Source organism: Monosiga brevicollis, genomic scaffold (assembly GCF_000002865.3).
Source record: "Monosiga brevicollis MX1 MONBRscaffold_2 genomic scaffold, whole genome shotgun sequence".
NCBI lineage: Eukaryota > Choanoflagellata > Craspedida > Salpingoecidae > Monosiga > Monosiga brevicollis.
The window spans coordinates 2,189,583-2,214,979 of NW_001865039.1; the positions used below are offsets into that span (position 1 = coordinate 2,189,583).

General features: G+C 55.4%; 10 protein-coding genes across 10 annotated transcripts; 5 read left to right on the plus strand and 5 right to left on the minus strand.

Annotated features, from left to right (window-relative positions):
* Positions 1-428: 428 nt before the first annotated feature.
* Positions 429-1,912, minus strand: MONBRDRAFT_506 (uncharacterized protein; the record flags this gene model as incomplete). The annotated part of the gene is made up of 4 exons (XM_001742713.1): positions 429-942; positions 1,031-1,353; positions 1,428-1,658; positions 1,757-1,912. Coding segments are annotated over 4 exons (1,224 nt in total), but the record flags the coding sequence as incomplete, so codon positions are not given.
* A 1,325-nt stretch (positions 1,913-3,237) lies between these two features.
* MONBRDRAFT_13953 (uncharacterized protein) lies at positions 3,238-3,387 on the plus strand (the record flags this gene model as incomplete). The annotated part of the gene is made up of 1 exon (XM_001742261.1): positions 3,238-3,387. A coding segment is annotated over one exon (150 nt), but the record flags the coding sequence as incomplete, so codon positions are not given.
* A 704-nt stretch (positions 3,388-4,091) lies between these two features.
* Positions 4,092-4,307, plus strand: MONBRDRAFT_13501 (uncharacterized protein; the record flags this gene model as incomplete). The annotated part of the gene is made up of 1 exon (XM_001742262.1): positions 4,092-4,307. A coding segment is annotated over one exon (216 nt), but the record flags the coding sequence as incomplete, so codon positions are not given.
* A 937-nt stretch (positions 4,308-5,244) lies between these two features.
* MONBRDRAFT_35605 (uncharacterized protein) lies at positions 5,245-7,487 on the plus strand. Its single transcript, XM_001742263.1, has 8 exons — positions 5,245-5,356; positions 5,424-5,492; positions 5,621-5,966; positions 6,169-6,253; positions 6,364-6,662; positions 6,789-7,009; positions 7,128-7,196; positions 7,318-7,487. Exons 1-8 carry the CDS (start codon positions 5,294-5,296, stop codon positions 7,369-7,371), a joined length of 1,206 nt encoding a protein of 401 aa, XP_001742315.1. The 5' UTR covers positions 5,245-5,293; the 3' UTR covers positions 7,372-7,487.
* A 1,065-nt stretch (positions 7,488-8,552) lies between these two features.
* MONBRDRAFT_5203 (uncharacterized protein) lies at positions 8,553-9,881 on the minus strand (the record flags this gene model as incomplete). Its single annotated transcript, XM_001742714.1, has 1 exon — positions 8,553-9,881. The coding sequence occupies one exon, from the start codon at positions 9,879-9,881 to the stop codon at positions 8,553-8,555; it is 1,329 nt and encodes a 442-aa protein (XP_001742766.1).
* Positions 9,882-12,158: 2,277 nt separating this feature from the next.
* Positions 12,159-12,877, plus strand: MONBRDRAFT_13362 (uncharacterized protein; the record flags this gene model as incomplete). Its single annotated transcript, XM_001742264.1, has 2 exons — positions 12,159-12,278; positions 12,392-12,877. The coding sequence occupies 2 exons, from the start codon at positions 12,159-12,161 to the stop codon at positions 12,875-12,877; spliced, it is 606 nt and encodes a 201-aa protein (XP_001742316.1).
* A 753-nt stretch (positions 12,878-13,630) lies between these two features.
* Positions 13,631-14,692, minus strand: MONBRDRAFT_22325 (uncharacterized protein; the record flags this gene model as incomplete). Its single annotated transcript, XM_001742715.1, has 1 exon — positions 13,631-14,692. The coding sequence occupies one exon, from the start codon at positions 14,690-14,692 to the stop codon at positions 13,631-13,633; it is 1,062 nt and encodes a 353-aa protein (XP_001742767.1).
* A 778-nt stretch (positions 14,693-15,470) lies between these two features.
* On the minus strand, positions 15,471-18,571 carry MONBRDRAFT_22326 (uncharacterized protein; the record flags this gene model as incomplete). Its single annotated transcript, XM_001742716.1, has 6 exons — positions 15,471-15,563; positions 15,645-15,787; positions 15,932-16,157; positions 16,194-16,373; positions 16,470-18,347; positions 18,503-18,571. The coding sequence occupies 6 exons, from the start codon at positions 18,569-18,571 to the stop codon at positions 15,471-15,473; spliced, it is 2,589 nt and encodes an 862-aa protein (XP_001742768.1).
* Positions 18,572-19,166: 595 nt separating this feature from the next.
* On the plus strand, positions 19,167-20,939 carry MONBRDRAFT_30932 (uncharacterized protein; the record flags this gene model as incomplete). The annotated part of the gene is made up of 2 exons (XM_001742265.1): positions 19,167-19,298; positions 19,419-20,939. Exons 1-2 carry the CDS (start codon positions 19,266-19,268, stop codon positions 20,937-20,939), a joined length of 1,554 nt encoding a protein of 517 aa, XP_001742317.1. The 5' UTR covers positions 19,167-19,265.
* A 368-nt stretch (positions 20,940-21,307) lies between these two features.
* MONBRDRAFT_19246 (uncharacterized protein) lies at positions 21,308-22,654 on the minus strand. Its single transcript, XM_001742717.1, has 6 exons — positions 22,558-22,654; positions 22,395-22,474; positions 22,171-22,267; positions 21,963-22,093; positions 21,716-21,850; positions 21,308-21,622 (listed from the first exon to the last, which is right to left on the minus strand). The coding sequence occupies exons 1-6, from the start codon at positions 22,649-22,651 to the stop codon at positions 21,491-21,493; spliced, it is 669 nt and encodes a 222-aa protein (XP_001742769.1). The 5' UTR covers positions 22,652-22,654; the 3' UTR covers positions 21,308-21,490.
* Between the last annotated feature and the right edge of the window lie 2,743 nt (positions 22,655-25,397).

The following is a 25,397-nucleotide window of genomic DNA, read 5'->3' on the forward strand; positions in this document are numbered from 1 at the left end:
ATCCACCTCCTCAAGCGCGGAGAGGGCAGTCGGCACAACTGCCAACTCCTTGCGCATGGCCTTGGCCGCCTTGGCATCCACGTCGCCGGCTTCGAGAATGCTCAGCAAGACGAAAGCACTGCGGTTGTTCTAAATAAAGAACAAGAAACATCGAGATGAGGAACCGTGTGATGAGCTGCCGGCCCATAAGACATGTTGGCAGCGTAAGCGTGGGATGGCATTCGATGACACAGTGAGGATGGACCAACCTTGGCCAGCTCGAGCACGTCCAGCTTCTTATCAGTGGAGGTGCGAAGCGCCTCTACCAGAGTGGCAGCAAAAGAGCGAGTGCCATCCGCAGGAACAGGCAGCTTGACCAGCTGCTTGAGGAAGCGGTGACCAGCAGCTTCCTGCACCAAAGGATCACCCGAGACCACGGCCTCGGCACAAATGGCCTCGTACGCGGCAGTCGGATCGCCGACGCAGTTGGTCAAAATGGCCTTGACCAACAGCGCTGTTTGTCCCTCCCGACACAGTTCAGCCGCATGTTCAGCCACCAAGTTGAGCAGCATGGGCGAGGCGGCAGCCAACAGTTCTTGACGCCGCGTGTCCATGGGCTTTTTCGTGTGCTCGTTGGCATCGAGCGCCTCCAACGACTGGTAAAGCTGGGGAGAAAGGTACAGCTTGTCACGGTGGGAGCTGAGGTAAAACAAGACGCGTCGGCCGTACATGTCCTGGGCAATCTCGAGAATGCTGCCCTCCATCTCGGACAAGATCATCTTGCGCAGCAACACCGTGTCGTCCACCACGTCCAACGCCGCCAGCAAGGCCAGATAACCATACTCCTCCATGCAGATTTTGATAACGTAGGGCTTGAAAGAGCGAACAATGACCTTGCGGTCCTTGGCCGACGTGTGCTCGAGGCAGAAAATGGTCAAACGTGCACCATCTTGTGTGTGAAGCCTACACAAACCGAGCGAGCACGTGAGCAGAGATTCCTGTAAAATTCCCAACGAACATGAATGCCAGCTAGACAGCACCAAGCACGTACATTTCCACAAGAAGCTCCTTGACATTGTCAATCATTTCGGCCCGCTCGGTACCATCGGCCAACTGGAGATATTGGAGGAGCGCCCGGTGCAAAATGAGATGGGAGCAGAGTCCCTTCTCCAGCATGGGCAGAAGAGTTTGCTTCATGTGGCGCAGAATGTAGGGCTTTTTGGTTGGCTGATCAGCCACAATCTGCATCACGTCTTGGGCAGCATCGTCCTTGAACAGGGCAAACTGAGGGCCATAGAACTCAGCCAACAGCGCCTTGCGTTCTGGCGCCGTGGCGTAGTCGATAAAAGCCGAAGCCAGAACAGTGGAGGCAATCTGTGTGCACAACATCGTGCCTATGAGCGCCAGAGTCCCTCAGAGCGCGCACAGCCAGAGCAAGGTTCCCTGACCCTTTGGCGGATGAGCTTGCGGACGTGTCCGTAAAACTGGCGAATGATGGCCGCACGCTGGGCACGGGTGCCAAATTGCAGCAGCTTGGGAACAATGTGGCGCGAATACTTGCTGCGGCACAAGTCCAGAGTGTGGTCCACCAGTTCGGCATGAATTTTCTCGCGCTGCTCTGCCGAGCCGTAACGAATCATGCACTGCACAATACGAGCGGCATCGTGCTGGAAGATAATCTGCAAAGCCGAGGCAAAAATGGTCGTGAGGCAACAAGCCAAGTTGAAAGAGAACGTAGCCAGCCGCGCTACGGGATAAGGCTGGCAAGATGGCGTACGCTATGCAGAGAGCCGAGGCTCAGCTCGAGCATTCGATTGATAATGGGCTGGCGCTCCGCGCGTGCAAGGCGTTTTTGACGCGCCTTTTCCCACAGTGCCTTGAGATCCTGCAGCAACGAATAGTTGGGGTTGGACGCCATCTTGCGCTGCGTTCGCAGATCGTTCTGCTCGCGGTGATTCTGAGGCACTGTCTTGGCTGTAAACCCGAGAGTTGGATCAAGACAAACAGAGCACACACACACGCACGCACGCATGCACACCATAAAAGTGAGAAATTGGAACCAGGAGCTCACACACCGCGCTTCGACTGCTCGCAAGCTCAGAGTCAAAGGAAAGAGCATGTGGGAATGAAAACAGGTGTGGCTCTCAGAATTGCAGATTTATATTATCCTCAGGACGCATAGGCCAGAGTAATGTGTGTGATTGGTTATCCTCAGCAAGCCCCATCTTGGCATTCACCCCGCACACCCACGCCTGACTCTTGTTGACGCTTGCGCTCATGGCCCCGAAAAACAAGGCACACACAAAACCCGGAGAGAAATGCAACAAACCTTTCTTGTCTGTCGGAGTCCCGTCATCAGTGCTGCCAGCACGCTTGCCATCCTTGTCGCCCTTGGCTGCAAACTTGCCCTTGGCCGCAAACTTGCCGGCAGCAGGCTTGCCCTTGGCAAACTTGCCATCGCTCGACTTGCCCTTGGCCACAAACTTGCCACCAGCCGGGGATTTTGCCTTCTTGTCACTGCCAGGCGCCGCAGCCGGGCGCTTGGCGCGCTTGACCGTCGAGTCGGGCGCCATGCTGAGCACCCACGCGGTCAAAGAAAGTAAAGAGGAAAAAGAGGAATAAAATGAATGTGTGTGTGTGTGTGTGTGTGTGTGTGTGTGTGTGTGTGTGTGTGTGTGTGTGTGTGTGTGTGTGTGTGTGTGTGTGTGCCCGCACACGTGTTGATCGTCTCTCTCTCTCTCTCCCTCTCAAAAGACAGCGTGCAAACGTGGGAATGACACTTGGTAAAAGCCATCTGTCAGTGTGACGGATACAAGCTCGCATCGTTGTTGGGAACAGGTGTAAGGTGTTGTTGTTGTTGTCTGAAGGGCTTTTTCTGCAGCTCGGCGCCATGTCGAATCGGCGCCCGACTATCCCTGTGGATCCCCGGTAGGAAGAGGATCGTCTTTTTCCTGATGGTTTGCTGTGTGTGGCACGGTTGTAGACGCTAGGGCTGTGGATTGTGCATGGACAGGGGTTGAAAAGCACGATCACGGGCTCACGGCACGAATGGCTCACGGTTGCGGCCTTCGCCTTGATTGGGATCGGGACTCGCTAGCTCTGGGGTTGAATGGCAAAATGAGGCCCGCAACTTGAGCAAGGTAAGGTGTCCTTGCACTGCACGCCGGTTGCCTTGGCAGGAAGAAGGTCCGCTCTGTGAGCTGGGTGCTGAAGTACATCCTTTATGCTGATCTTTGCTCATGCGGACAGGTGATTGCCGACATTCCCGGCAACTCGGCATGCTTTGACTGCGGAACCAGCCCCTCGGATTGGGCTTCCATTACGCTGGGCATTGTGCTTTGCCTTGAATGTTCTGGGGTACACCGCTCCCTTGGCGTGGGCTGCTCCTTTGTGCGCTCCAGTGAGTAGATGCCCTGCCATTCACCCCAAGGGGCCCTACGCGCTGACGACTTTTCTCACCCAATCCGCTCCCCGCGCGCGGTGGACGCATCACTAGTCACCATGGATGCCTGGACGGAGCAGCAGCTTGCCATGATGCGCAATGGGGGGAATGATCGACTTCGTGACGTGCTAGAAGCTAACAGTGCGTTGAGCCATCTTTCGTGTTCAGAAGAGAATGCTGTTGGTCCTGCTCCTCATTGTCTGTGTGTATGCATGTGTACTGCTTGCGCTGACCTGCCAATCCTTAGATCTGACAGATGTTGCTCCCAAGTTTCGCTACTACTCACCCGCCGTGGAGCTCTACCGCCAGGTTCGAGGACCTCTTTTGCGCGTGCCTGCCAAATTTTGCAGCCCACCACAACCAACCCGCCCTCACCGAGGCAAAACTTTGCTGTGCCGCTTGGTTACAAAACAGCAATTGAAGGCCCGTGCGACGGGCCAGCCTGAGCCAGAGGCATTGCCCGAAGACGAGGTAGAGTCTCTTCATCAGCAAATGGAGCTTCTCATGCTAAACGTTAGCCAAGGTTCGAACCCAACGGGCCACGCCCGCGCATCCACCGATCCTTGATGGCAATGCTTTCCGAGAGACGGCCAAACATTTCTGTGTTCAAGCTACGCCTGCGTTTGCATGGTCAAACTGACACCACGCCGTCTCTGCATTTATAGAGCGCTCCGCAACAGCCGCGCCCTGGACCCCTGACGACCATGGCAAGTGCCAGCTGTGTGCGAACAAGTTTACCATGGTTCGCCGCCGTCACCATTGCCGGCGATGCGGCAAGCTCGTGTGTTCAAGCTGTGCGCCCAAAAATAATACCAAGCCCATCCCAGAACTCTCCATGCTGGAGCCTGTTCGTCACTGCAAGGTACGTTCAAAGCAAGCAGGGTAAAAGGGCTATCATGGCATGGCGGCGATGTTGTCGGATGACTTCTGGCCACACCACTGCTGAAAACAGATTCTTGCTATTTGATTTTTTTAGAATTGCTATCAATCACCCGTCGCCTTTCCAGGCCAGCGTGTTGGGAAGCTAAGCTCAGCCTACCAGCAATGATTGATGTTGTGCTGCCTTGTCTGGCACAAGGCCTTCTCATCCAATCTAGAAGGGCCGAGATATCCAAGGAAGTACCATGACCCTTGTCTCGCTGCCCTCTGGATCATACGGGCCGCGCCCGTAGTCCTGCGCCGACTCCCCATCTCTCTCCGCCTCCTCCGCCGCCATGCGTGTGAAACTACATGGTTGTAACAGTAAAAGCTTTGTCTGTTGGTTCTTTTCTTTCTTTATTCTTTTTTCTGTTGTGTTTGTTTCATTTCCTCCTCTACCAATGTGTACCATGTGGATGGCTGTGGCTGGGAACGCCGCCCTTTTTCCTTTTAACTAATTGAACTGGGATCCAACCCGTTTGTGATTCTTGTCACAACAAGAATCCAAAAGAAACGATCAGCATTTGCTCGCTACCAGTTGTCATTCTCTCTTCTCTCTTTTGTTCTCGTCTCTCTCTCTCTCTCTCTCTCTCTCTCTCTCTCTCTCTCTCTCTCTCTCTCTCTCTCTCTCTCTCTCTCTCTCTCTCTCTCTCTCTCTCTCTCTCTCTCTCTCTCTCTCTCTCTCTCTCTCTCTCTCTCTCTCTCTCTCTCTCTCTCTCTCTCTCTCTCTCTCTCAACCTCTCTCTCTCTCTCTCTCAACCTCTCTCTCAACCTCTCTCTCAACCTCTCTCTCAACCTCTCTCAACCTCTCTCTCTCTCTCTCTCTCTCTCTCTCTCTCTCTCTCTCTCTCTCTCTCAAGGTCCACGTCAGGTTCAGTGGGCTCTCTCTGATTTTCTTGTTTGTGGGCCAAGGGACAGTGAAACGGAACTGGAGCCAACCCATGACCCGTCGCCATGGCCAATGAGAAGGAGACTGTGAAGAAGCCCGAAGAGGCCGGTGAAGATGGGGACGTTGAGGTGCGTCTTTGGCAATGCTTGAGAGGTATTCGGTGGTGCCTCACTGTCTCCATCTCACTGCCAATAGGAGGTGTCCGACATTCCCAAGATGGCGCTCGCCGACTTGAAATTTGCGTACAGCAAAGCATCCAGCGATGTACGCGCCGCGTTGTCCGTCTACCTTGCCCGCAGTCCAACTGCTTCTCGACCTTTTGGCCCACCTTTTGACCCTGCTGCCGATGAAACCCGCTTTTGCTGCTCTTGTCCTTGTCGATTTCCCAACAGGCCCAGAAAGCCATCCAGGAGCAGCTGTTGGAGGGTATCAAGGCCGACAACATGCAGCCTTTCTACCGCGAGTGCTGCGCTGACCTTGGCTGGCCCGTGGACCAGGCTCTGGAAGCCGAAATGACCAAGGCCAACGAAGCCAAACTGGTCGAACTCGATGCCGCCATCAAGGATGCCGAGGAGAACCTGGGCGAGGTCGAGGTGCGCGGTGCCTACACCAACAAAGCCAAACACTTTTGTACCATCGGTGATAAGGTGGCCACTGAGAAGGCCTTTGCTGAAGCCCAAAGCAAAGCCATCTCCACCGGTCAACGCATCGACATGACCTTCTTCCTCATTCGTCTGGGTTCGTGGCCCGACCAACCCGCTGCCAGCTTTGCCTCCCCGTTGTTGCTGTTACGACTTGCGTCTCTTTGTTCGAGCTAATAATGTTCATTGTTTGCAAGTGTGTTCAAGTCCTTCTCTGTATCTGTGCCTGCATTGAGCTTGCCCACCCTTGATCCCTGCCGCTTTGAGCTTTGAGACTCACCGCGCTCCTGACTTGACAGGCCTCTTTCACCATGATCTGGACATCTTGGCACGCAACATTGCCAAGGCTGATGATCTGATGGAGCAGGGTGGTGACTGGGACCGGTGCGTCCTCAGCCTCGCTCAGTGGCCCGTATATCAAGCCCGCGCTTACCCACTCACATATCTTTTGCCCGCCCCGTCACCTCCGTGCCGCACCCATCGCGCGTTTCTAGACGCAATCGCCTCAAGGTCTACAAGGCAATGTACAAGCTCATGCAGCGCGACCTCAAGGGCTCGGCACAGCTCTTTTTGGAAAGCGTGTCCACCTTCACGGCCACTGAGGTCATTTCCTACGCTGACCTCATCGGCCTGACGGTTTTGCTGTCTCTCGTGGCTCTGCCCCGCCCTGAGCTGAAGAAGAAAGTGGTAGACGGACCTGAAATCCAGGAAGTGCTTCACCAGCTCCCCCTGCACAAAAAGATTCTCATGAGTCTCTACAACTGTGCCTACGAAAACTTTTTTGAGTCACTCGGTATGATGCAGTAGTTGCCCGTGGTCTTTTCGCGAAGCACCTCAAGTCTTGTGATGTGATGTGGCTGAAAGGCGGGCCACGACTGACGCTCATGCTTGACCCCATGTTCTGTGTGGTATTCTGCAGTGGCGATTGATGACATCATCTCCCAGCACCGCCTCTTTAGCCAACACGCGGCCTACTACATTCGCGAACTGCGAATCATGGCTTACTCCCAGTTGCTTCAATCCTACCGCAGCGTGACGTTGGCGAGCATGGCCCAGATTTTTGGCGTTTCGGTCGAGTTTGTCGATCAGGAGCTCTCGCGTTTTGTTGCCGCTGGTCGCCTCAACTGCAAGATTGATAAGGTGCACTCCCTGGCCCCTGGCCGATGCGGGGCAGCTTCAACCCATCCAGGCCTGACGGTCTCGCTCAACCTAGTGCGGCTGACGCCTGACCTTATTGTGGGGATGCCGTTGCCTCTAGGTCGGTGGCGTAGTGGAGACGACCCGCCCGGATGAGAAAAACAAGCAGTATGCGGACACCATCAAAAAGGTTGGTTTCTGTGCGGCTTACCCGAGTTTTTTTTTTTTTCTTGTCTTGACGTCTTAATTTTATCAAAGGGAAAGGTTGGTCGGCAATCTTCAACTCACGTGCGCTTTGATGTCGTCAACAGGGTGATCTTTTGCTCAACCGCATTCAGAAGCTGAGTCAAGGCATCAACATCTAGGCTCTCTCCCCCTCTCTCGCTTCAATCACCTCCGCTGTTTCTGTGCCGTGTTTGTACATGTTGCCACGCAACCCTTTGTCGCCTTGCCTGTTTTGTGAATTGGATGGCGACCGCGTACTGAACACCAGCCTTCCACCACCATTGTGTCTGCTCTTGCGATTGCTTTGAGGCAAAGCACTTCTCATCACACACTGGCACTTGAATCATCGTTCCTTCTCAATTGTTGCCGGTTCAATTCGTGTTGCACAAGGGAAGCGACGTAAGGTTCAGATTAGCTGCCGATGCGAACGGCAATGCCCGCCTCACGAAGTTTGGTAATTACCAAATTGGGAATGAGGGCACATTCGCAAAGATTGAGCTCGACCAGCTCAGTGGCGCTGCGCGCAAGCTCCAAGACGCCCAAACTCGTAACGTTGATACAATAACTCACATCCACCCGCTGCAAACGACGACAGCCAGTCGCTAATGCCCAGGCGCAAGCAGACATGATGAGTTTCTGGGACAGCAAGACGCAAGTCGTTCCTGGGTCGCAGTTGTGGTCGCGCGAACAGACACAAACAAAAAAAAAAAAAAAAAAAATGACGCACCCAGACTCAAAAGAGTTTCGTCGGTCAGGATGTAGCATTGGCGCAAGGTCAGGGAGCGCAGCTCGGGACAGAATATGGCTAAAAGACTGCCGGCCGAGTCTGTCAAATTGTTGCAGCCGGCAAACGAGAGGGTACGCAGTTGAGGGGCCCAGGCAGCCTGGTGCAAGACAGACGTGACTCCGTCCTCCACGGCAGGGGCATTCTCGACGCGTAGTGATCTCAGGGAACCTGGCAACGCAGCCAGCGCTCTGTGGGTGACTTGGGGGCAATGCTGCACAGAGATTTATACTGAGAATGTGCATGTCACCACATCAAAAAAAAAAAAAAAAATGAATAAAGAAATAAAAATAGGACAGTCAAATGCCTGTGAACACACTTGGAGCGTAAAGGCCTGCAGCGCCGGCAGGCTGCGTAAACAAGCCATTAGAGCAGGATCCTGCAGCTCAAAAAAGTGGCTGAGCCGCAATTCTTGCAGATGTGCCAATGTTGACACGCCTGCGTGTACCGGAAGCAAAGTGGCGTGGGACGATATCATGGGATGGAAGAGTTTCACGAACCATGCAGCGCCCTGGACTTGGCTCGAGACGAGCAGCCTTACGCACGCTGGAGAAGTGGTGTCGCGGAGAGATTAGCGCAACGGCGCACGTCCAAGCTCCGCAGGAGGGGACATTGCGACAGGAGGCGTGAGACGCCAAGATCCGATATCTGCGGGTGGAGTGGGCACGGGTGAGCTTGTGTGCGATGGCACTGCTTTTCACTGTCCTCCATTGGATTGAGAGGCCATCGCGGACATACAGCGTCGCATCCAGTAAGAATGAGGGTATGCAACGAGGTTGCGTGCGCTCCGCAACCAGCGAGGGCTGCATCAGTGAGCGCAGGGCAATCGTGCAAGTGCAGCTCCTGTAGTGGGAGTCGACGGCGGTCAATGTGCACGAGGGCCTTGTGGCAAAGCGCATCAGTGGCCCCATTTTCAACGCGACCAAAATCAAGGCATTGCCAAGGTCGTCGCTGGCGCTGACAGGCCTCGTACAGCCGTCGACAGGTTTGGGCACAGGCCATCATATCAACAAATGACAAGCGCTGAAGGATGCGGTCCAAGACCTGATCGGGCATATCTAGCAACCCCACCGTCAGGAGCCCTTGAGAGCCGGCAGTTGGAGGCGGAGTTGCTTTTAAGCTTGATTGCCTTGATTGCTGAAGGTAGCCTCGGCGTGGAATGTACATCACTTCGTCATCCTGACGCACGACGGTGTAGAGATAGTCGAGGGTTGGATCGGCGGCCGCCGGGTCTGAGATCTTGGCTGGCGCGGTGGCGGGCACCGAACGACGGTGCCCGTGAGGGGGAAGATTCACGTTGGCGACCAGATTAGCCGAGTCTGGGATGGCAACGTGGTATGCAGGCCCCACAGCAACAAAATCTGACTCGCTGTCTGCTGACTCCTGTGCCAGCTCAGAGCGCCAGCTTGCCAGAAACGACTCGAGTTTGTCGTGGCCCGGGGGGACGGAAGCCAGCACGTTGGTGGGAGGAAGTGTGTGAGGATTAGATGCGGTGGGTAGTGTGGCATAGGCTTCAAGCGCTGGCCTCGGCGCGCTCTGGGTCCGCGAGCTGACACCTGAGTGCAGACCCGCGCTGCTGCTGGCCTGCGCCTGGGCGCCGGGCTCGTCATAGTCGTCATCCGAATCCGTGGGATCCTCAACCACCAACAACTCATCCTGTGAAGCACTATCGTCACCCTCACTGTCCACACTGTGATCGCTGAGCGCAGGTGGGGCAAGAAGGGCAACTGCTTGCAAGCCCAGTGGAGCTGTGAGGCCTCGAGAGACGACGGGCGCTGCCTCGCCCTCTTCTGACTCGCTGTCGTCGGAGAGTATGATTTGCTGGAAGCGCTGGGCTATGGAGGCACCGTAGTCGCGCTCACCCATCCTTTTACGTCGCTGTGGCCCTGCTGCCGCCCTCTACGCCCTGTTGGCTTGGAATAGCGCTCCACCAGCCCCTGTCCCGCTTCACCTCAATAATCAGCAAGCGTCGCCAAGCAGAGAGAGCACAAAAGGTCTGACAATTTTAGTTTGAATTGTCAGCAATGGATTGCACGTTTGTTGAGCCCTTACTTTAGTTAATGTAGTAGAGGGTGCTGTTATAAGGCCTGATGCTTACCGCCCTTGGCGACTTTGTGTCGCCATTCTAAGGGTTGTTGTAGTTGCCTAAATGATCATGACCATTTAATTTTTCTCCTTTGTCAGTGTGCGATCTCTGGATCTCAGCAGGATGGCGTGGAATGGCCAGAGGGGAAGATGGACGGGGATGGGCATGTTTGTGGGGTTGCTGATGGCGGGATCGCTTGGGGTGGTGGCGGCGGACAGCTGTGATGTGAGCATGTTTGGGGCTCGAGGCGATGGTGTGCACAACGATACAGCGGCCATCCAAGCAGCCATTGACACGTGTGCGCCGCAACACGAGGCAGTGGTGCTGAGCAACGGAACCTTTATGACCACCGCGCTAGTGCTACGGGATAACCTGCATCTGGTCGTGGCCAGTGAGGCCACTCTTGTGGCCATGGACGACATTTTCACCTGGCCCAACTGGACGAACAAGTTTGCCGACGTGATCTCCGGTAACAATGTGGCCAACGTTACCCTCGAGGGACCGGGCCTCATTGATGGCCAGGGGGCTGCCTGGTGGGCCTACGCTCATCACATGGAGCCCGTCAAGACGGACGGCACGCGACCGCGATTGATCACCTGTGCCGACTGCAGCAACTTTACCGTGCGAAATCTGCGATTGCTCAACTCGCCAAGCTATCACTACTTTGCGTCCGGCCGCCAGTGCCAGGTGCTCAACGTCACAATCCAAAGCCCGCCCTTTGAGGTAGCTCCCAACACGGACGGCATTGACATGGCCTGCCAAGGTGGCTACGTGGCCCACAACCACATTGTTAACGGGGACGACTCGCTCTGCCTCAAGGCCCCTGGTCGCGACATTGTGTTTGAGCACAACTACGCCGAGCAAGGCAACGGCATTGTCATTGGCACGAGCGATGGCATGCAGGCGCAAAACGTGACCTATCGCCACACGCTCGTGAACCGCACTCAGTTTGGCGTCCACATCAAGTTCAAGTACAATCAGACGGGCTACGTGCGTGACGTGACCTTTGACAACATCACCATTCTTGACCCCTATGGCTATGCCTTTGGCATCAATCAAAACGGCCAATCGATCACAGACAACGGTACCGCTGCCCCCGCCTGGCGTGCTGACGTCAACATCTCCGGAGTCACCTATCGCCACCTCCGTGGCCGGGCGCATGTCGCCGGCAAGTTTGTGTGCCATGAGCAAGCCTCCGGCACGTCACTGGGCCCTCCCTGCACCAACGTCACAATGGAAGACATCGACCTCGACACACAGATCGGCTGCATTGTGGAAAACGTCTACGGCACCGCCCTCGACGTCAACCCCTCCTCATGTGCGCCCCTCCCCTCCCCAACTTCATCGACCACCCTCAACCGCGCACCGTAGTCGCTGAACGAGTGTTGTCTGTTTTGTTTTGCTGACAATTCATGTGTGTGTGATATCGTGCTCTCTCTCTCTCTCTCTCTCTCTCTTTCTCTCTCTTCTCGCTCTCTGTTTATACCTTTCTCTCTTCTCGCCACGTTTCCATTTCTCTTCCATCTTCATCATCATCATCATCAGTAGGAGCAGGTTAGCAATTGGTGAGGGGGCAAGCAGCAGGGGCAAGCGCGGGGTGGCGCGGGACCTCATTGACCTGAACGGTTGGCTTTCTTCTCTCTGGATGAAGGACGTGATGATGGGAGGGCGGGTAGCGGGTAGATGGGGATGGGTTAGGGTTGGATGCTTGACGTGATGAACTGGGCGCTGCAGCAGGACCGCCAATTGTTGTGCTTGGAGGCTTGAGCCAGCAAGGGCAGGCGGCTCAGAGCAGCAGCACCTAGCTTTCTCCTATCCCACTGCATGTGCTCATTTTTCCCCTCCAATGTGCTTGATCAGCGGCCTACCGAGTACGAGTCTAATAGTTGGTCCATCCCCGAAGCAAATAGCCAACGGGCGGCTCCAGGCAATCAGAATGGCGTGCCGCGAGGAGCATGCAGGTATGGCGGCTCTCGTGTTTGTGCGGTCCTCCAGAAGCATGATAGATCAAGGCACCGATATTAACGCCACCATTGCACGGTCTGATGTTGGTAGCTATGGGCCATGGCCACGGCCATGGCCACGGTCACAGTCATGGAGATGGCTGTGATGACCACGACGAGCACCCCGAGCGTGGCGTCCAGTCGTCCTTGTTTGACGCCATTGATCTACCTCACGTTTGTAGCCATGCCGTCTTTGCCGTCGCCCCGCTCTTCGTGCCAAAGCCAGGCGCCGTGTCCTCTTGTGGCCTCTCCAGCCGACTGATTGCACCTCGCCTCGCCATGCTCAGGTCACCTGTCTCAATGAGGCCGCGTCTGGATCCATCAGAAACGTCTTCAAGCCGTATCATGAGCGCGAGGACCGGACCACTTGGGTGGAGAGTGATGCGGATGAGCAATTGATCGTGCACATCCCCTTCACGGGTGACGTGAAGCTCAAGTCGATCACGGTCATTGCCGAGGACGGGGATGAGCACCCGACACGCATGGTGGCCTTCAAAAATCGTGACGACATTGATTTTGACAACGCCGACTCGGCACCCAGTGACCAAACCTGGCAGATGAACCCAGATCCAGAGGGTCGCCACCCTTATGAAACACTCATTGCCAAGTTTAACGGCCTGCGCAGCTTAACCCTTTACTTTCCCGAGTGCGTCGCCGGCGACGTGACAAAAATCTATTACATTGGCCTGAGCGGAGAGTGCAAAACTGTGGTGCGCCGAAGCCTCATCACCGTGGCTGGTACGTTTGCTGGAACAGCCCCCGCTTTGCTTTGAGCTTTTATCGACCTGCCGGCTCACACTGGAACGGCATACCACACCGCGCGGGACTGTAGAAGTGGCCGCCCGCCCAGAGGATCACCAGGAGACCATCAAGGACAACTCTGAAGCCAAGCAACATTTCATCTCTTAGGACGCACACCAATCCTTCGTTGCCTGTGTGTTGAGGGATACAATCTCTTTCAATTGCAGCCCAATCCCATGCCTTGCGCCTGCCGAGCAGTCGCATGGGCCAAGAGACCAGGGAAAAATGACGCCGCCCGCTTCACCAAGGCGGCGGCGAGCTTCCCTCCACCCTAGCCTCCGCCTATCTCCCCTCATGTTGCCGTGCCTGTGTGTTGCGCTTGCCGCTTGCCCTTCCCTTCCATTTTTTATAACCCTGCCTCAGTGCATCGTTGCTCCTCCTGTGCGCAACTATGCGCGCTTTTTGTGCATACAGGCAATCCATCTCTCTGATGCTAGTACCGCCCAAAACCTGCCAAGGTCCCACAACACAACTACTTGCTACCACCATGGTCGTGGCTTGCGTGTTCTGTAAAGCGTTAAGATGCTCGCTCTACCAGCTCTCGCGTCAAAGGCCGTTTCAACTTTATCATGCGCAGCGACACTTTGATGCGTTTCGTCAATTCTCGACGACCAATGCACCATTCGCTCGAACCAATAGAATAATAAGCATAATGCTACTATGATGAGACAAAATCTAATAATATCAAAAGTCAAGTCAGGTTCCGGCCTGGCAATGGGGCCGTGTTATGCCGCGGGGTAAACTACACAAGAAGTGGATGAACGTGGCACGGGCAGAGGTTGTTGTTCACGCCACTCGAGCCCATCAAATGTTGTTACATTGGGGAAGGCTGCTTGCCCGTTGAATCCGCCAATCGCGACCAAAAGGCCCTGGAAGACTACCAAACCCATTCGACCACGCGGCATGGGCAGCGGCTCGCCAAATGACCAAGTTGCACCATCAAATACCTCCATGCTGCTGAGATACACTCCGTCCGCCACGCCCCCCACCACATACACAGACCCGTGAAAAACTTGAGCCCCAGCAAAGGCTCGCGGCACCTGAAGCGCCGGAGCCCAGGCCCAAGACCCAGTGCCGTTGTACACCTCCACCGTGTTGAGCCCCATGTTACTGTAGCCGCCGATGACATACAGGCGATCCTGATACACAACGGCGGCTGCTCCGAAGCGGGCTTGCAACAGACTTGGCCCGGGCTGCCAACTCAACCCATCAAAAAAGTCCACCATCGCCAAAACGCTGCCATTGGCACCACCTGTCACGTACAGCAGGTCCTGAAAAACAGTCAGGCCAATGCTGTGTCGGGCAATGGGTAGAGGATGCTCCTCGCGCCACCCAACTGGGTTGTACGAGGCCACCACGTCATATGGTGGAGACGGCCTGAACTGGCGCCCGCCCACGGTGAAGATGCGGTTCCGAAAGACGACAGCTCCAAAAGAGGCGCGACGAGGGAGCAGGACTGCCGACGTCAGGTTGGTCCAGGTGCCAGCATCCAGTCGCAGCATGTCTCCCACAGTATCATTGAGATCGGCTCCGCCAAGCACATACAGGGCCGGCGTGTACAAGGTCGGATACAACGCTTCCAGCAGACTGCGGGTCTGCCCCATCTCCAGCTCTACATCACGCCCATTCACGAAAACCTTGGTCCCTGTCCCGGTCGTGTTGATGTGCAAATGGCCCTCGGTGTCCACCAGCACCGCTGCGTCCTGCACCACTGCGCCCACACCTGTCACCAGCAGCGATGCCGCCAAGCCCCACAGGAGCCGCCACCGCCAGCTTCGGCCTGCCATCCTGACACCCTTGCAACTCAAAAAAAAAAAAAAAAAAGTTTCAAAAAAGTCACAAAAAAGAAAAAAAGTAAAAAAAAACTTGTTCCATTTGAGGTCTTGTCAAAACCCTTTGTATGCTGTTGTTCGTTTGCATTTACGAATGTCACGAATGTGACAAGCGAGGCAGAGAGGAAGTTTTGCTGTCTGCTCAAGGGGTTCGGGGTTCGGGATGTCGCCCAAGCGGTGTCCGACGCCACCAAGCCCACAATGGCCGTGGTGATGTAGTGTGGAGATCTGGGCGCCGAATCACTGCCGCCGAGCACAGCACGAAAGCTGCCATTTGGCTTAAAAGGCATGATTTGGGTATCATGCCCCATTGGTTGTATTCCCACCTGTATCGCGCGCTGCCCACAACGGTTGGAAAGGAGGCAATAGGCTCTGCAGCTAACTGCTGGCGAGTGTTAGCAGGCCTTCATTTTTTTTTTGCTTTGACGTGGCAGCGGCTCTGGCCAAATAACAATAGGGGGTTGCAATTAGTGGTTTTTAAAAGCACACCTCAATCACTCAAATAGCCTCTCGGACACCACCCACTCGCCTTGAAAATGCCAAGAGCCGGCAGGCGTCGGGGCGCCCAACCACGTGAGCAACAATTTTTTTTTATCCTCGAGGGGAAGGGAAGCAGTCTTATCTTTCTTTACAAACGTTGGACGGCAATCTATCTTGACATGTCATCATCACAAACAGAAAACAATCATCGCCTCTGGGCGGGTGCCTCTTGGACGTTCGCGCATGCGACGCCTCAATTCGCACCCTTGCCCAAACGGCGAAGTTCACGATCGAGCAATTGATTTTCATTCTCGCTTTGCGCCAAGTTCTCCTTGAGCATTCGAATCTGAGCGCGGTCGTTTGTTGATGAGCGCAGGCACCAACCACAAGTATGGGACCCAAAAGACAACGAGCCCCGACCACACACCTTTTCCTCGGTTTTGGCCTGATATTCGGCAATAAACTTGCGCAGGGCCTTGATTTCGTGCTCGGCCTTGGCGCTCGTTGTTGCCGGTGCAGCCATGACGGCCTCCAGCTGTGAGAGCCGCAAATCCCGCTCAACCAGCTCGCCTAACACCAGCCCCGCGCACAATAAGAAAATCAATACCCTACTCGGGCCTTGGAAACTTGCTGGTCCCCCCCTTGCACTATTTTGCGCTCCCTGGGAATCTTCAAAGCTTTTCCAATCTGGCGCATGCGCAACCTCACACGTACCATTGAGACGTTCGGCCTTGGTGGTCGCATAAGCCAATTCAGCCTTGAGCGAAGCAATCTGGTCCGTTGATTGGGTCTCTGCCTGAGACATGGCCGTCTCGAGCTGCACCTGTAAGTGCTCCAGAGCCTCTTGCCCCTTGCTCTTGACAGCCTCGAGCTCCTGTGTCACAAAAAGTAGGAGACAAACCAATGCATAAGTGTCGTGTAGTTTGTCCCTTGGCGTCCCCTGCACTTGGAGTGGACGAGCTGAGCAAGCATTTACCTGCTCAAGCGCGCTGACTTCCTCGCGAAGGGCTTTCTCCACCTGACTGGCGTGTTCAAGCGCCTCCTGTTTGGCAGCCTCCTCAGTCAAGTGGAAGAAACGTAATTCTTCTTGTTCTGAGCGCTCACTCTGTAGCCGCTCGTTCAACTCGGACACGTGAGCCTGAAGTTCCTCGTTGGCCTAGCGAGGTCAATGGAGCGTCACAACAAGAGGACAAAAAATGAGCATGGTGCATTTGCAACCCGTCGTCACATGTCGTGTCTGAGCAAAGCGCACCTCCTCCTGTTCACGTAAGTCTTCCTTAACTTGATGAAGCTGCTCTTGCGCTGATGATGCTTGCTCGTGAGCGACCGTAAGCTCTGCTTCGTGCGCCTTGCTCTGAGCAGCAGCTGCGGCTTCCAAATCATGCACCCGACCGAGCAGCTGGTCAGACTTGCGAGTAAGCCCCGTCACCTCAGCGCGTGCCACCGCATGTTCAACCAGCTGGCGCAAGCCAGAGGCGCGCTCAGCGTGCAGCTGGGCCTCCAAGACCTGCACGGTCTTGCGCAACTCGAGCAACTCCTGCGTCATGTGCTCAGCATCATCGGCGCTCGATAGCAGCTGGGCAATTTGCTCCTCGCGAGCGTCCAGCTTCTTCTCCAGCGACGTCATGGTGGCTTCGACGCCTGAAAGCGCAGCTCGGGTATTGTCAAGCTGCGTGCGCAGGTCTTCCGCTGACGTAGCATGTGCGTCAGCTTGCAGGCGTGCCTGATGCTCGGCCGCTCGCGCAGCAGCAAGTTCGGATTGCATCCGGGTGTTGGCTTGCTCAAGCTGCTTCACCAGATCTTGGGTGTGTTGCGTCTCATTGAGTTGTGATTGAAGCTGCCCCGCCAGGTCGTTGACCTCTGTCCATGCACTCTGCCAGGTTGCAACATCTGACTGCAGGCGCGCCAATTGCGCGGCATAGTCGCTGTGACGATATTGCTCATCCAGTTGCTTCAGCTCAGCTTTGTGGCGCTTGTACATTTTGCGCAGGTCGGCCTCCAGGTTGGCCATTGTCTGTGCTTGTGAGGCGTTCTCGGAACGCAACGTGCGCAACTCTTGGGCTCGCTCAGCATCCTCCTTATGAAGGCCCTGCAACTCGACGACTTGTGTTTGCAAAGCTTCTTTCTCGACGGCCCAAGCCTGCGCCTGCGCCGCGTGCGTCTCCTGGGACTCGACCAAGCGTGCATGCAAAACTTGTGTCTCCGCCTCGAGGGCAGTCGCGCGGTCTGTACTATCACGATGAGCATCCTGCAGAAAGCTCAGTTCCTCCAACAAGCGCTCCTTGTCAGCCATGCGCTGTTGAAGCTCAGTCTGTTCCGCAGCAAGACGGTTATATTCCTCAACACGACGTTGTAAGGCGGTCTCAAGCTCAAGGACGCGAGCATCGTGATCCACGGCCAGTTGTTCAAGCTGGGCGTCTTGTGCATCGCGCGCCGCCTGGGCGGCAGACATGGCGACCTCGGCGGCAGCCAGCTGCTCGTGCAGTTGCACGTGTGTGTCGCGAAGCATTTCATTGCTGATGCTCAATGTCTCGACCAACTCCAGAAGTTGGGGCTCCTCAAGCTGTGCGGCCCGCTCAAGGGCGTGCACCACTCCTCGCAACGGCGAAGTGCTCGTCTCGGCATTGCAGGTGGAAGCCGCTTGAGGTGCACGATCCGCCATGGGTGAGGTGGCCATGTGCACACGAGGCAAGGTGCGTCGTTGTCTTTGCGAGGGCGTGTGTGCGTCCTCTACCACGATACAGGGCAACGCCTGGCCCTCAATAGGTTGGGCGGTCGGCGTCTGGTTATCAATGCTGGCCTGCTCTTGCCCTTCCGTGAGCAGTCGACGCGCTAACTGCACACGCTCCGCAGGCAGAGCGCTGCGTCGATTCGGTAAGTTGGTCCACTGTTGTGGGGTGGCCGGAGCACTATCATCTTTCTGTGGCGAGCGCCCTGCCTTGAGACTAGCCAGCGCCAAGCGCGCACGGGCTTGAAGGTCGCTGTACGTGTTGTGTGCTGATGTGGAAGCAAGATCGCTATCAATGCGCTGCAATGTGTCTACCAAAGAGGCCATGCACTTGGCCACGGCCTGGTCGGCAGAGCTCTGCTCCGTTTTGGCCTTGGTGCTCCGAGGAAGGCTGTTTTGAAGCTGCCCGAGTGCCCGGCGGCGCGGAGTTGCAAAGCCCTGCAAGGCAATCAGGAACCCGTGTGAGTAAGGCACACGGCGTGAGTGCCAGCAGAAAGCTTGCAGCCTGAACAAGTGATGACGCAAGGATCGGCCCCTTTCCAATCAAGATCGCCTACCTCAGGCACACTTGGAACTACGTTCTCCTGCTTGGCCAAGGCCCGAGCCAATGGCGTGACAACGTCCATCTCGTCTGATGGTCAAGAATCACGTGTAAAGCAATGGACGTGCGACCTTTAGGCTGTCAAGATGCCACAACGGCCACAACGCCGCTCCCAGTGAGGACCGGCAAGATTCAAGTGAGAAGCGTTTGAGACGAATGATCAAAACGTCTCAGCAAGGAGGAAAAAGAAAAATCCAAAAAAACGATTTTTTTCGTGCTCCCAGCTCACAAGCAGGTTTGTTTTTGAATTTTGGCGGGAAATCCAGCGGCGATTTGAATGCTCGACTCGACCAAGGGTCATGTAATTTTGAATTGTTATGATCCAGTATAACAGTCTTCAAACTATTCAAAAAGTCCGTGTTGTAGCTCCGCCCTCGATTCAAATAGCCGTTGCCGTGCTGACCAACCCAAAGTAGAAAAAAAGCGCGCTGGCGCCCATTCCCAAAGCAGAACGCCACAACAAGACGCATGCATAACGTCGGGCCATGCACGAGTATGCGGGCTGTTGTGGCTGTTTTATGCCCCGCGGCCCACGCTCCTACCACCTGCCTTCCCCCCTCTCCCGCCCTTGATACAAGTGGGGACGAATCAACTTTCACCATCATTTTACAACTCTTCAACCCACTTTGGATCATCTATCAAGTTGACACTGCCATCCTCCCGACCACCACTTGCACAACAGCATCAAGACCAACAACACAACACAGCACACCGCCATCATGACGGACCGTCTCCGTGACTTCAAGTTCAAGGTTCGCATTCTGCAACCTGCATCGACTGCGCACCCTTGATCGGTCATCGACTCGTCACATGCCCAAGTCGCTTGCCTGTGTTCTTCTCTCACTCCTCGGGCTGGATATTTGTTTGTACAGGGTCGCGATAGCGACGCAGCACGCAATCGCCGCCGTGAAAACGTTGTTGAGTTGCGCCGCACCAGCAAGAATGAGCAGATGATGAAGCGCCGCAACTTTGTGGCCACCGACGACGTCAAGCCCCTTGGCGAGAGCAGCCAGAACATCCTGGAAGAGAACACTCACATGGATCTGCCCCAGATGATTGTGGCAATGCAGTCCCCCGATATTGCCACCAACTTGGCCGGCACCGTAGCTTGCCGCAAGCTTCTGTCCAAGGGCCACAACCTTCCCATCGACAATGTCATTGAGGCCGGCCTCGTGCCCCGCCTCGTCCAGTTTCTGGCTCGCGACGACAACTCCAAGCTGCAGTACGAAGCCGCGTGGGCTTTGACCAACATTGCCTCTGGCACCTCTGAACAGACAACCGCCGTGGTCGAGGCCAATGCCCTGCCCTATCTCATCAAGCTCCTCAGCTCCAATGACGAGGACACCGTGGAACAGGCCATCTGGTGCATCGGTAACATTGCTGGTGATGGCCCCCACTACCGCGACATGTCGCTGACGGCCGGTCTCCTTCAGCCCCTCATTTATCTGCTCAGCAACAGCCCCAAGCTGTCCCTCCAGCGCAACGCCACTTGGGTCTTGGCCAACCTGTGCCGCGGCAAGAACCCCCAGCCCAGCTTCGAGGCCGTTCAGAACGCCATTCCCACCTTTGTCAGCCTGCTGGCGTCGGACGACCAAGATACCGTTGTTGATGCAGTCTGGGGTCTTTCATACCTCTGCGATGGCGAGTACCGCCGCATCCAGGCCGTCATTGACGCCGGCGCCATTGCACCCCTGGTCACGCTGCTGGCCAGCCCCGTGTCCCAGCTGCAGCTGCCCGCCATTCGCTGCCTTGGCAACCTGGTCACTGGCGATGACATGCAGACACAACAGGTGGTGGATAGCGGAGCTTTGCCCATCTTTGCCCGCCTTTTGGCTTCGCACAAGGAGAACATCCGCAAGGAGTCATGCTGGGCTCTCTCCAACATCACTGCCGGTACCCAGCCCCAGATCCAGGCCGTCATTGACCACAACCTGATCCCCCTCATCGTCAAGGCGCTGGCCGATGGTGACTTCCGTACTCAGAAGGAGGCTGCCTGGGCTCTGGCCAACATCACCACGAGCGGCACCATCCATCAGATCAGCTACATTGTTGGACAAGGTTGCATCAAGCCCCTGGTCGACCTGCTCGATCGCGATGACTCGAAGATCATCCTCGTGTGCATGGATGCCATTGGCCGCATCCTTGAAGCCGGCAAGCAGCCCGATGGCTCTAACCCAGTCTGCGAGTGGCTCGAGGAAGCCGGAGGTGTTTCCTTGATTGAGCAGCTTCAGGATCACGAGAATGAGGAAATCTACAACAAGGCCCTCGAGATTCTCGAGACCCACTTCGCCGAAGAAGACGAGGAGGACACTGGCATGTTGGTGCCCGATGCTAGCGGCACCAGCTTCAACTTTGCCACGCCCGTCCTGGCTCAGGGTGGCTTTGACTTTTAAGAACTGACCTTTCCTTCCTCTGCTCGCCCTTCATTCATGCGTGGCGATTTCTTCGGCATCGGCGCCCACTAGCTAGACCCCCATCACTCTTTTCCTTTGACCTCCATTCCTCAACTGCAGTGCAGAACGGGAGGAGCTCTGTACATTGACATCGATTTAGGACTGTGCATCCTTTTGTGTTGTTTCTTCCCTTGAGTTTGCTTGTTTCCGTATTTGTGCACCGTTCTTTCCTTTTCTCCCTCCCTCCCTTGTGCTGTTTCCTGCCCGCCTTCAGAGAACCGCCTGTCATCGAGAGTATTTCGTATGTAGTAATTGCCTTATTTCTCCACAATTCAAGCTGTGGCTGAACGAACTTTCTATTTTTCAATGAAAGAGCCAGATCGATTAAGTATCATCCCACACGAAGCCCAAGCCCATGACTACTATCACCATCTCAGCCAACGTATGTCTGGCAGGGGTAACCCATCCTAGGGACTTGAGGCGCGCTGGTGGTATCCCAAACCCACTGCGCCCCCCTCCCTTCTTGCTTTTTCTTTTCGACGTGATGGAACTCAGCCGAACATTTTCACGTAGCATGGTTGACAATAAGCCGAAGCATTTCTCTCACGAAACCGGGTATTGGCCAGCGCTGCCATGCACAATGCACACGTAAAGTGCTCGACATGCCATTTGGCATCGAGTGCCTATGAAGTTTCAGGCACAAGGGGTGACAATCAGACAGATGACCAGGCAAGGACAGGCGCGATGATGACAAGTCCAACTCGATCCCAACAAACATTGATGTATTGGCCCTCGATGGGCCCCATGCAGCCGTTACAAATTGTGCCGCGTTTCTCATGGAAATGTTGCTTGCAGTACGGCACATCATCCAGCTCGAAAAACTCTTGATTAGGAAAAGGATTCTTGCATGTCTACTCTCGAGGGCACGGCGGTGCATGAGATCAAGCGTTGCTCAAAACTTTGCAAGCTCAAAAGCAAGTAAAAAAAAAGGGAACTTGCAACCCCGGATGAAGCTGTACGTACGCCGCACACAAAACAATCCTCGTGCCAGCTACCACCGACAGCTGATATGACGACGCCCGAGACCGCCTTGCCGCACCCCTTGCAGGGGGCCAAAGTATCGGAATGACACGCCTCACAAAAGGGCTCGTTACCTAGATTGGCAACGCGTGCGACAACCGTTATGAAGAGGCGCTGGAGACAATCGAGCCAAAAAACAGCACATGCTAACCGATGGGAAAGAAGCTGTCATTGCCGAATTCCTTCTTGCATGACTTGCAGACAAAGCAGCTGGGGTGGTAATTCTTGCCCAAAGCCATGAGGGCAGACTGCGCATGGGGCGTACGAAGTGCAACATGGGGTCGGTCAGGTTTATTCATTTCGATCACATCAAAAGGGCAAGGGCCAGATCGGCTGAAGAGGGCCGGGCTGTCTTGTGCATTCACTGCTGCGTACACTCATGATGGGTTGGGAACAGGTGTAGCATTTGCTGGCGTTTTCCTCAGCATGGCAACGGTCGCAAAATGGCATGCCCTCTATCGGCAACAAAATCAGGGGTCGGCCGTATGACGTGAGTCGAGCAGCCGCATATCTGGAACTACCTTGACAATGAACATACTGCTGGAATGAAAGGAAAGGTCGGCCAGCTCACGCTCGCACTTGATGCATTGAAAGTGGTTTTCGTGGAAGTATAGGCCCATGGCGTGAATCATCTGAACATGGCAAGCATCAAGCAGGTCAAGACGACACGAGAGACAGAGACAGCGCAGGTGCACGGTTGAATACTGATCAGTTGTTAGGCGGGCTAAAGTCGAGTTGCTTGCCTTGTCATGGATGGGCTGGCGACAGAGGGCACAATGGCCCGTGGGCAAAACTTGCTCCTGGATACCGTCTGACTTGGCAGCTGCAGGAGCCGAGGCGCGCGTCGAAGATGCACGAGGCACCGAGTTTTGCGTCGAAGATGCACGGGGCGCCGAGTCCCGCTGACGGGCCTGCTGCTGGCCCGCTGCGCGCAGAGCAGCGATGCCAGCCAGCGCTGACCAGGTTACAACAACGAGTGGTGGTTGGTAAGAAAAACGCCAGAGTCAATCAAAGGATCAAAGACAAGCGCCAAAACCACTCACGGGCCTGTGGCTCCTCATAAGAAGGTCCTTGACTTGGCCGGGGACGACTGGCAGCCGAACCCACAAGCTCTGCGGTTCGTCATAAAAAGAAACAGGTGATCAAAGAGCAAGACCAAGACATGCGAGGGCACATTGAGGGCACATGAGAGAAGAACAAAGACAGGTAGGGACCAGGGACGCACGCTCATTGATTTCCTCATACAAAGGCTCCTGCTTGGCCTTGTCATAGGGGCTCTGTGGGAGTTGATAGCCCGGCGGGAGGTACTCTGAAATGTGCGTAACCTGAAGGTGAGAAGAGCACGGTACCGAGGCTAACGCAACAATCTCACAGGCAAACTGCGGTGTGTTGAGCAGTGTTGAACCAACCGGCGGTGCGCGTGTCTTGAGGCTCGACATAGCTCCCACGGTTGAGCTTTGAGGCACTCGAGGACATGGTGTTCGTGTTGGACTTGTCATCCTCGGGGTCCCGCAGGTTGTTGACATTGTCATAGGGGCTCTCTTGTGAGTAGGCACGGGGTTGATGATAGTCGTCGTGTGTTTTAGGAAAAGGCTTGCGTTCACCTGCGTCGATAGGAATACATGTGAGTGGTTAGTTAAAAAAAAAAAAAGCCGTTGGTCATATGTGCGACGAGTCTGAAGGCGGCAGGCCGGCAACGAGGTCATGGGGAACTGACCAATATTGGCACTATTGACGCGCTTCATCAGCGCGTCTGCCACGATCAAAGGTACAGCAACACAGCAGCAGGGGATGGTGAGGTGAAAGCAAGCTGGATCACGACGTAAACCAACAATTGGGTCAGGGCATACCCCCCCCCCGTTGGAGCCGTGCCCTGTTGGCCATTCTCAACAGTTTTATCTGACACCCCACCACCAACGGTGGACACGTCCTGAGATCCCAAATCGCCCGCTGGATCCCATTGATAACACGCACGTACCGAGTTCTGGGTCGTCGGCCATGATGCTGGCGTGTGAGTGCGATGGGCGGTGTGTGCCCTTCAGGTGCGCGAGCGGAAGAGAGAGACACAGAGAGAGAGAGAGAGAGAGAGAGAGAGAGAGAGAGAGAGAGAGAGAGAGAGTGTGTGTGTGTGTGTGTGTGTGTGTGTGTGTGTGTGTGTGTGTGTGTGTGTGTGTGTGTGTTTGTGTCACACGTTTACGTGGGGTGGTACGCTAAATGAAAAGAGATCACGCCAGATCAGCATTAGACAAGCTAGATCACGCTATATCAACTGCAGTGGAGGTAACAATCAAGGCTTGGGTTGGTTCTGACCCACGCCAGGGCACGCCAGATGATACCCTCTCATCTGTCCCATTGTGCTCCAAAAGTTCAGATTGTCAGAATGTCAGATTATCTGGCGCGAGCAGCAGAAGCGGGCGGAGGGGAGCAGTTTGGCCTCGTGGATCTGATCGATCTGCCGCGCTCGTCCCAGTCCTTGGGCCCCTCTTCCCACTCCTTTTGGCCTTCCCACTCGGTTGTCTTCCTCTCCTGCCCTCCCTCTTGCTCGTTCCACCCCTTTTGCCTTTCGCCTCTGCACTCGCTACCTTCTTTTTTGACTCTATTCTTCTTCGTTTGATCCGCCCCCCTGATACTTCCTGCCTCGCTGCTCCTGACCCTGGGGCTCGTGCTGGGTCAAGCCAATGAATTTCATCCCGTTCCTTGAAAAGCGACAGGGAGCGGCCTGGTCGGACGTGGCTTTTGATGGTGGGCCTGGCTCGAGCTTCTACGGATCATTTACTCGGGAGTGCGTCTGATAGCGCTCGGCGCTCGCCGGTGCCACCGCGACTATGAGCTTGCTACCACACTCGCGTCAAGACCGCGAGATCCTGCCTCATATGAAACGCTATCGCTATGAGGAGGTGAGCTCAGTGATATCCAAACTCTTTGCCATCTTTGGGTGGTGCCCTCATGCTCAAGATCGCCTACATTCACGCCCCTCCCTGCGACTTGAACTAGTTGCCCGCTCATTTGCAGGGCAATCCATTTATCCTCAAGGGGTACAGGGCCTTCCTTAACCATCGTGCCTGCCTCAAAACGTATGCGCGCTCTCCGCCACGTCATCCGTCATGTAGCACAATCAGGCTCTACTGGTTGACTTGCGTGGCTGCGACAGACTCACCGCTTAATTGCTCCACCGCCTCAGAATCTGTGCCTTTCACAACGAGTGGGGCAACGTCTGGACCCACCTGGGTGGGCTGGCTTGGGCCGTACCCGTGTGTTTGTATGATCAATTTATTCGATTCAGTGAACATGAAGCCAATGGGGGGGATACCACAGACCGGTACATCTTCCTTGCCTACATGTTTGGTGTGCAGGTGCGCGAGACCGTTTGCACCCAGC

What these genes read in the sequence shown, in the direction of transcription:
- MONBRDRAFT_35605 (XM_001742263.1), top strand. Translation starts at nt 5,294, where the DNA reads ATGGCCAATGAGAAGGAGACTGTGAAGAAGCCCGAAGAGGCCGGTGAA. An exon ending in GTGAAGATGGGGACGTTGAG is followed by an intron (nt 5,357 to 5,423) that starts GTGCGTCTTTGG and finishes CACTGCCAATAG; the next exon opens with GAGGTGTCCGACATTCCCAA. An exon ending in CTTCTTCCTCATTCGTCTGG is followed by an intron (nt 5,967 to 6,168) that starts GTTCGTGGCCCG and finishes CTGACTTGACAG; the next exon opens with GCCTCTTTCACCATGATCTG.
- MONBRDRAFT_19246 (XM_001742717.1), bottom strand. Translation starts at nt 22,651, where the DNA reads ATGATTCACGCCATGGGCCTATACTTCCACGAAAACCACTTTCAATGC. An exon ending in CCTTTCCTTTCATTCCAGCA is followed by an intron (nt 22,475 to 22,557) that starts GTATGTTCATTG and finishes TGTTGCCGATAG; the next exon opens with AGGGCATGCCATTTTGCGAC. An exon ending in AGGATTGTTTTGTGTGCGGC is followed by an intron (nt 21,851 to 21,962) that starts GTACGTACAGCT and finishes CCTCGAGAGTAG; the next exon opens with ACATGCAAGAATCCTTTTCC.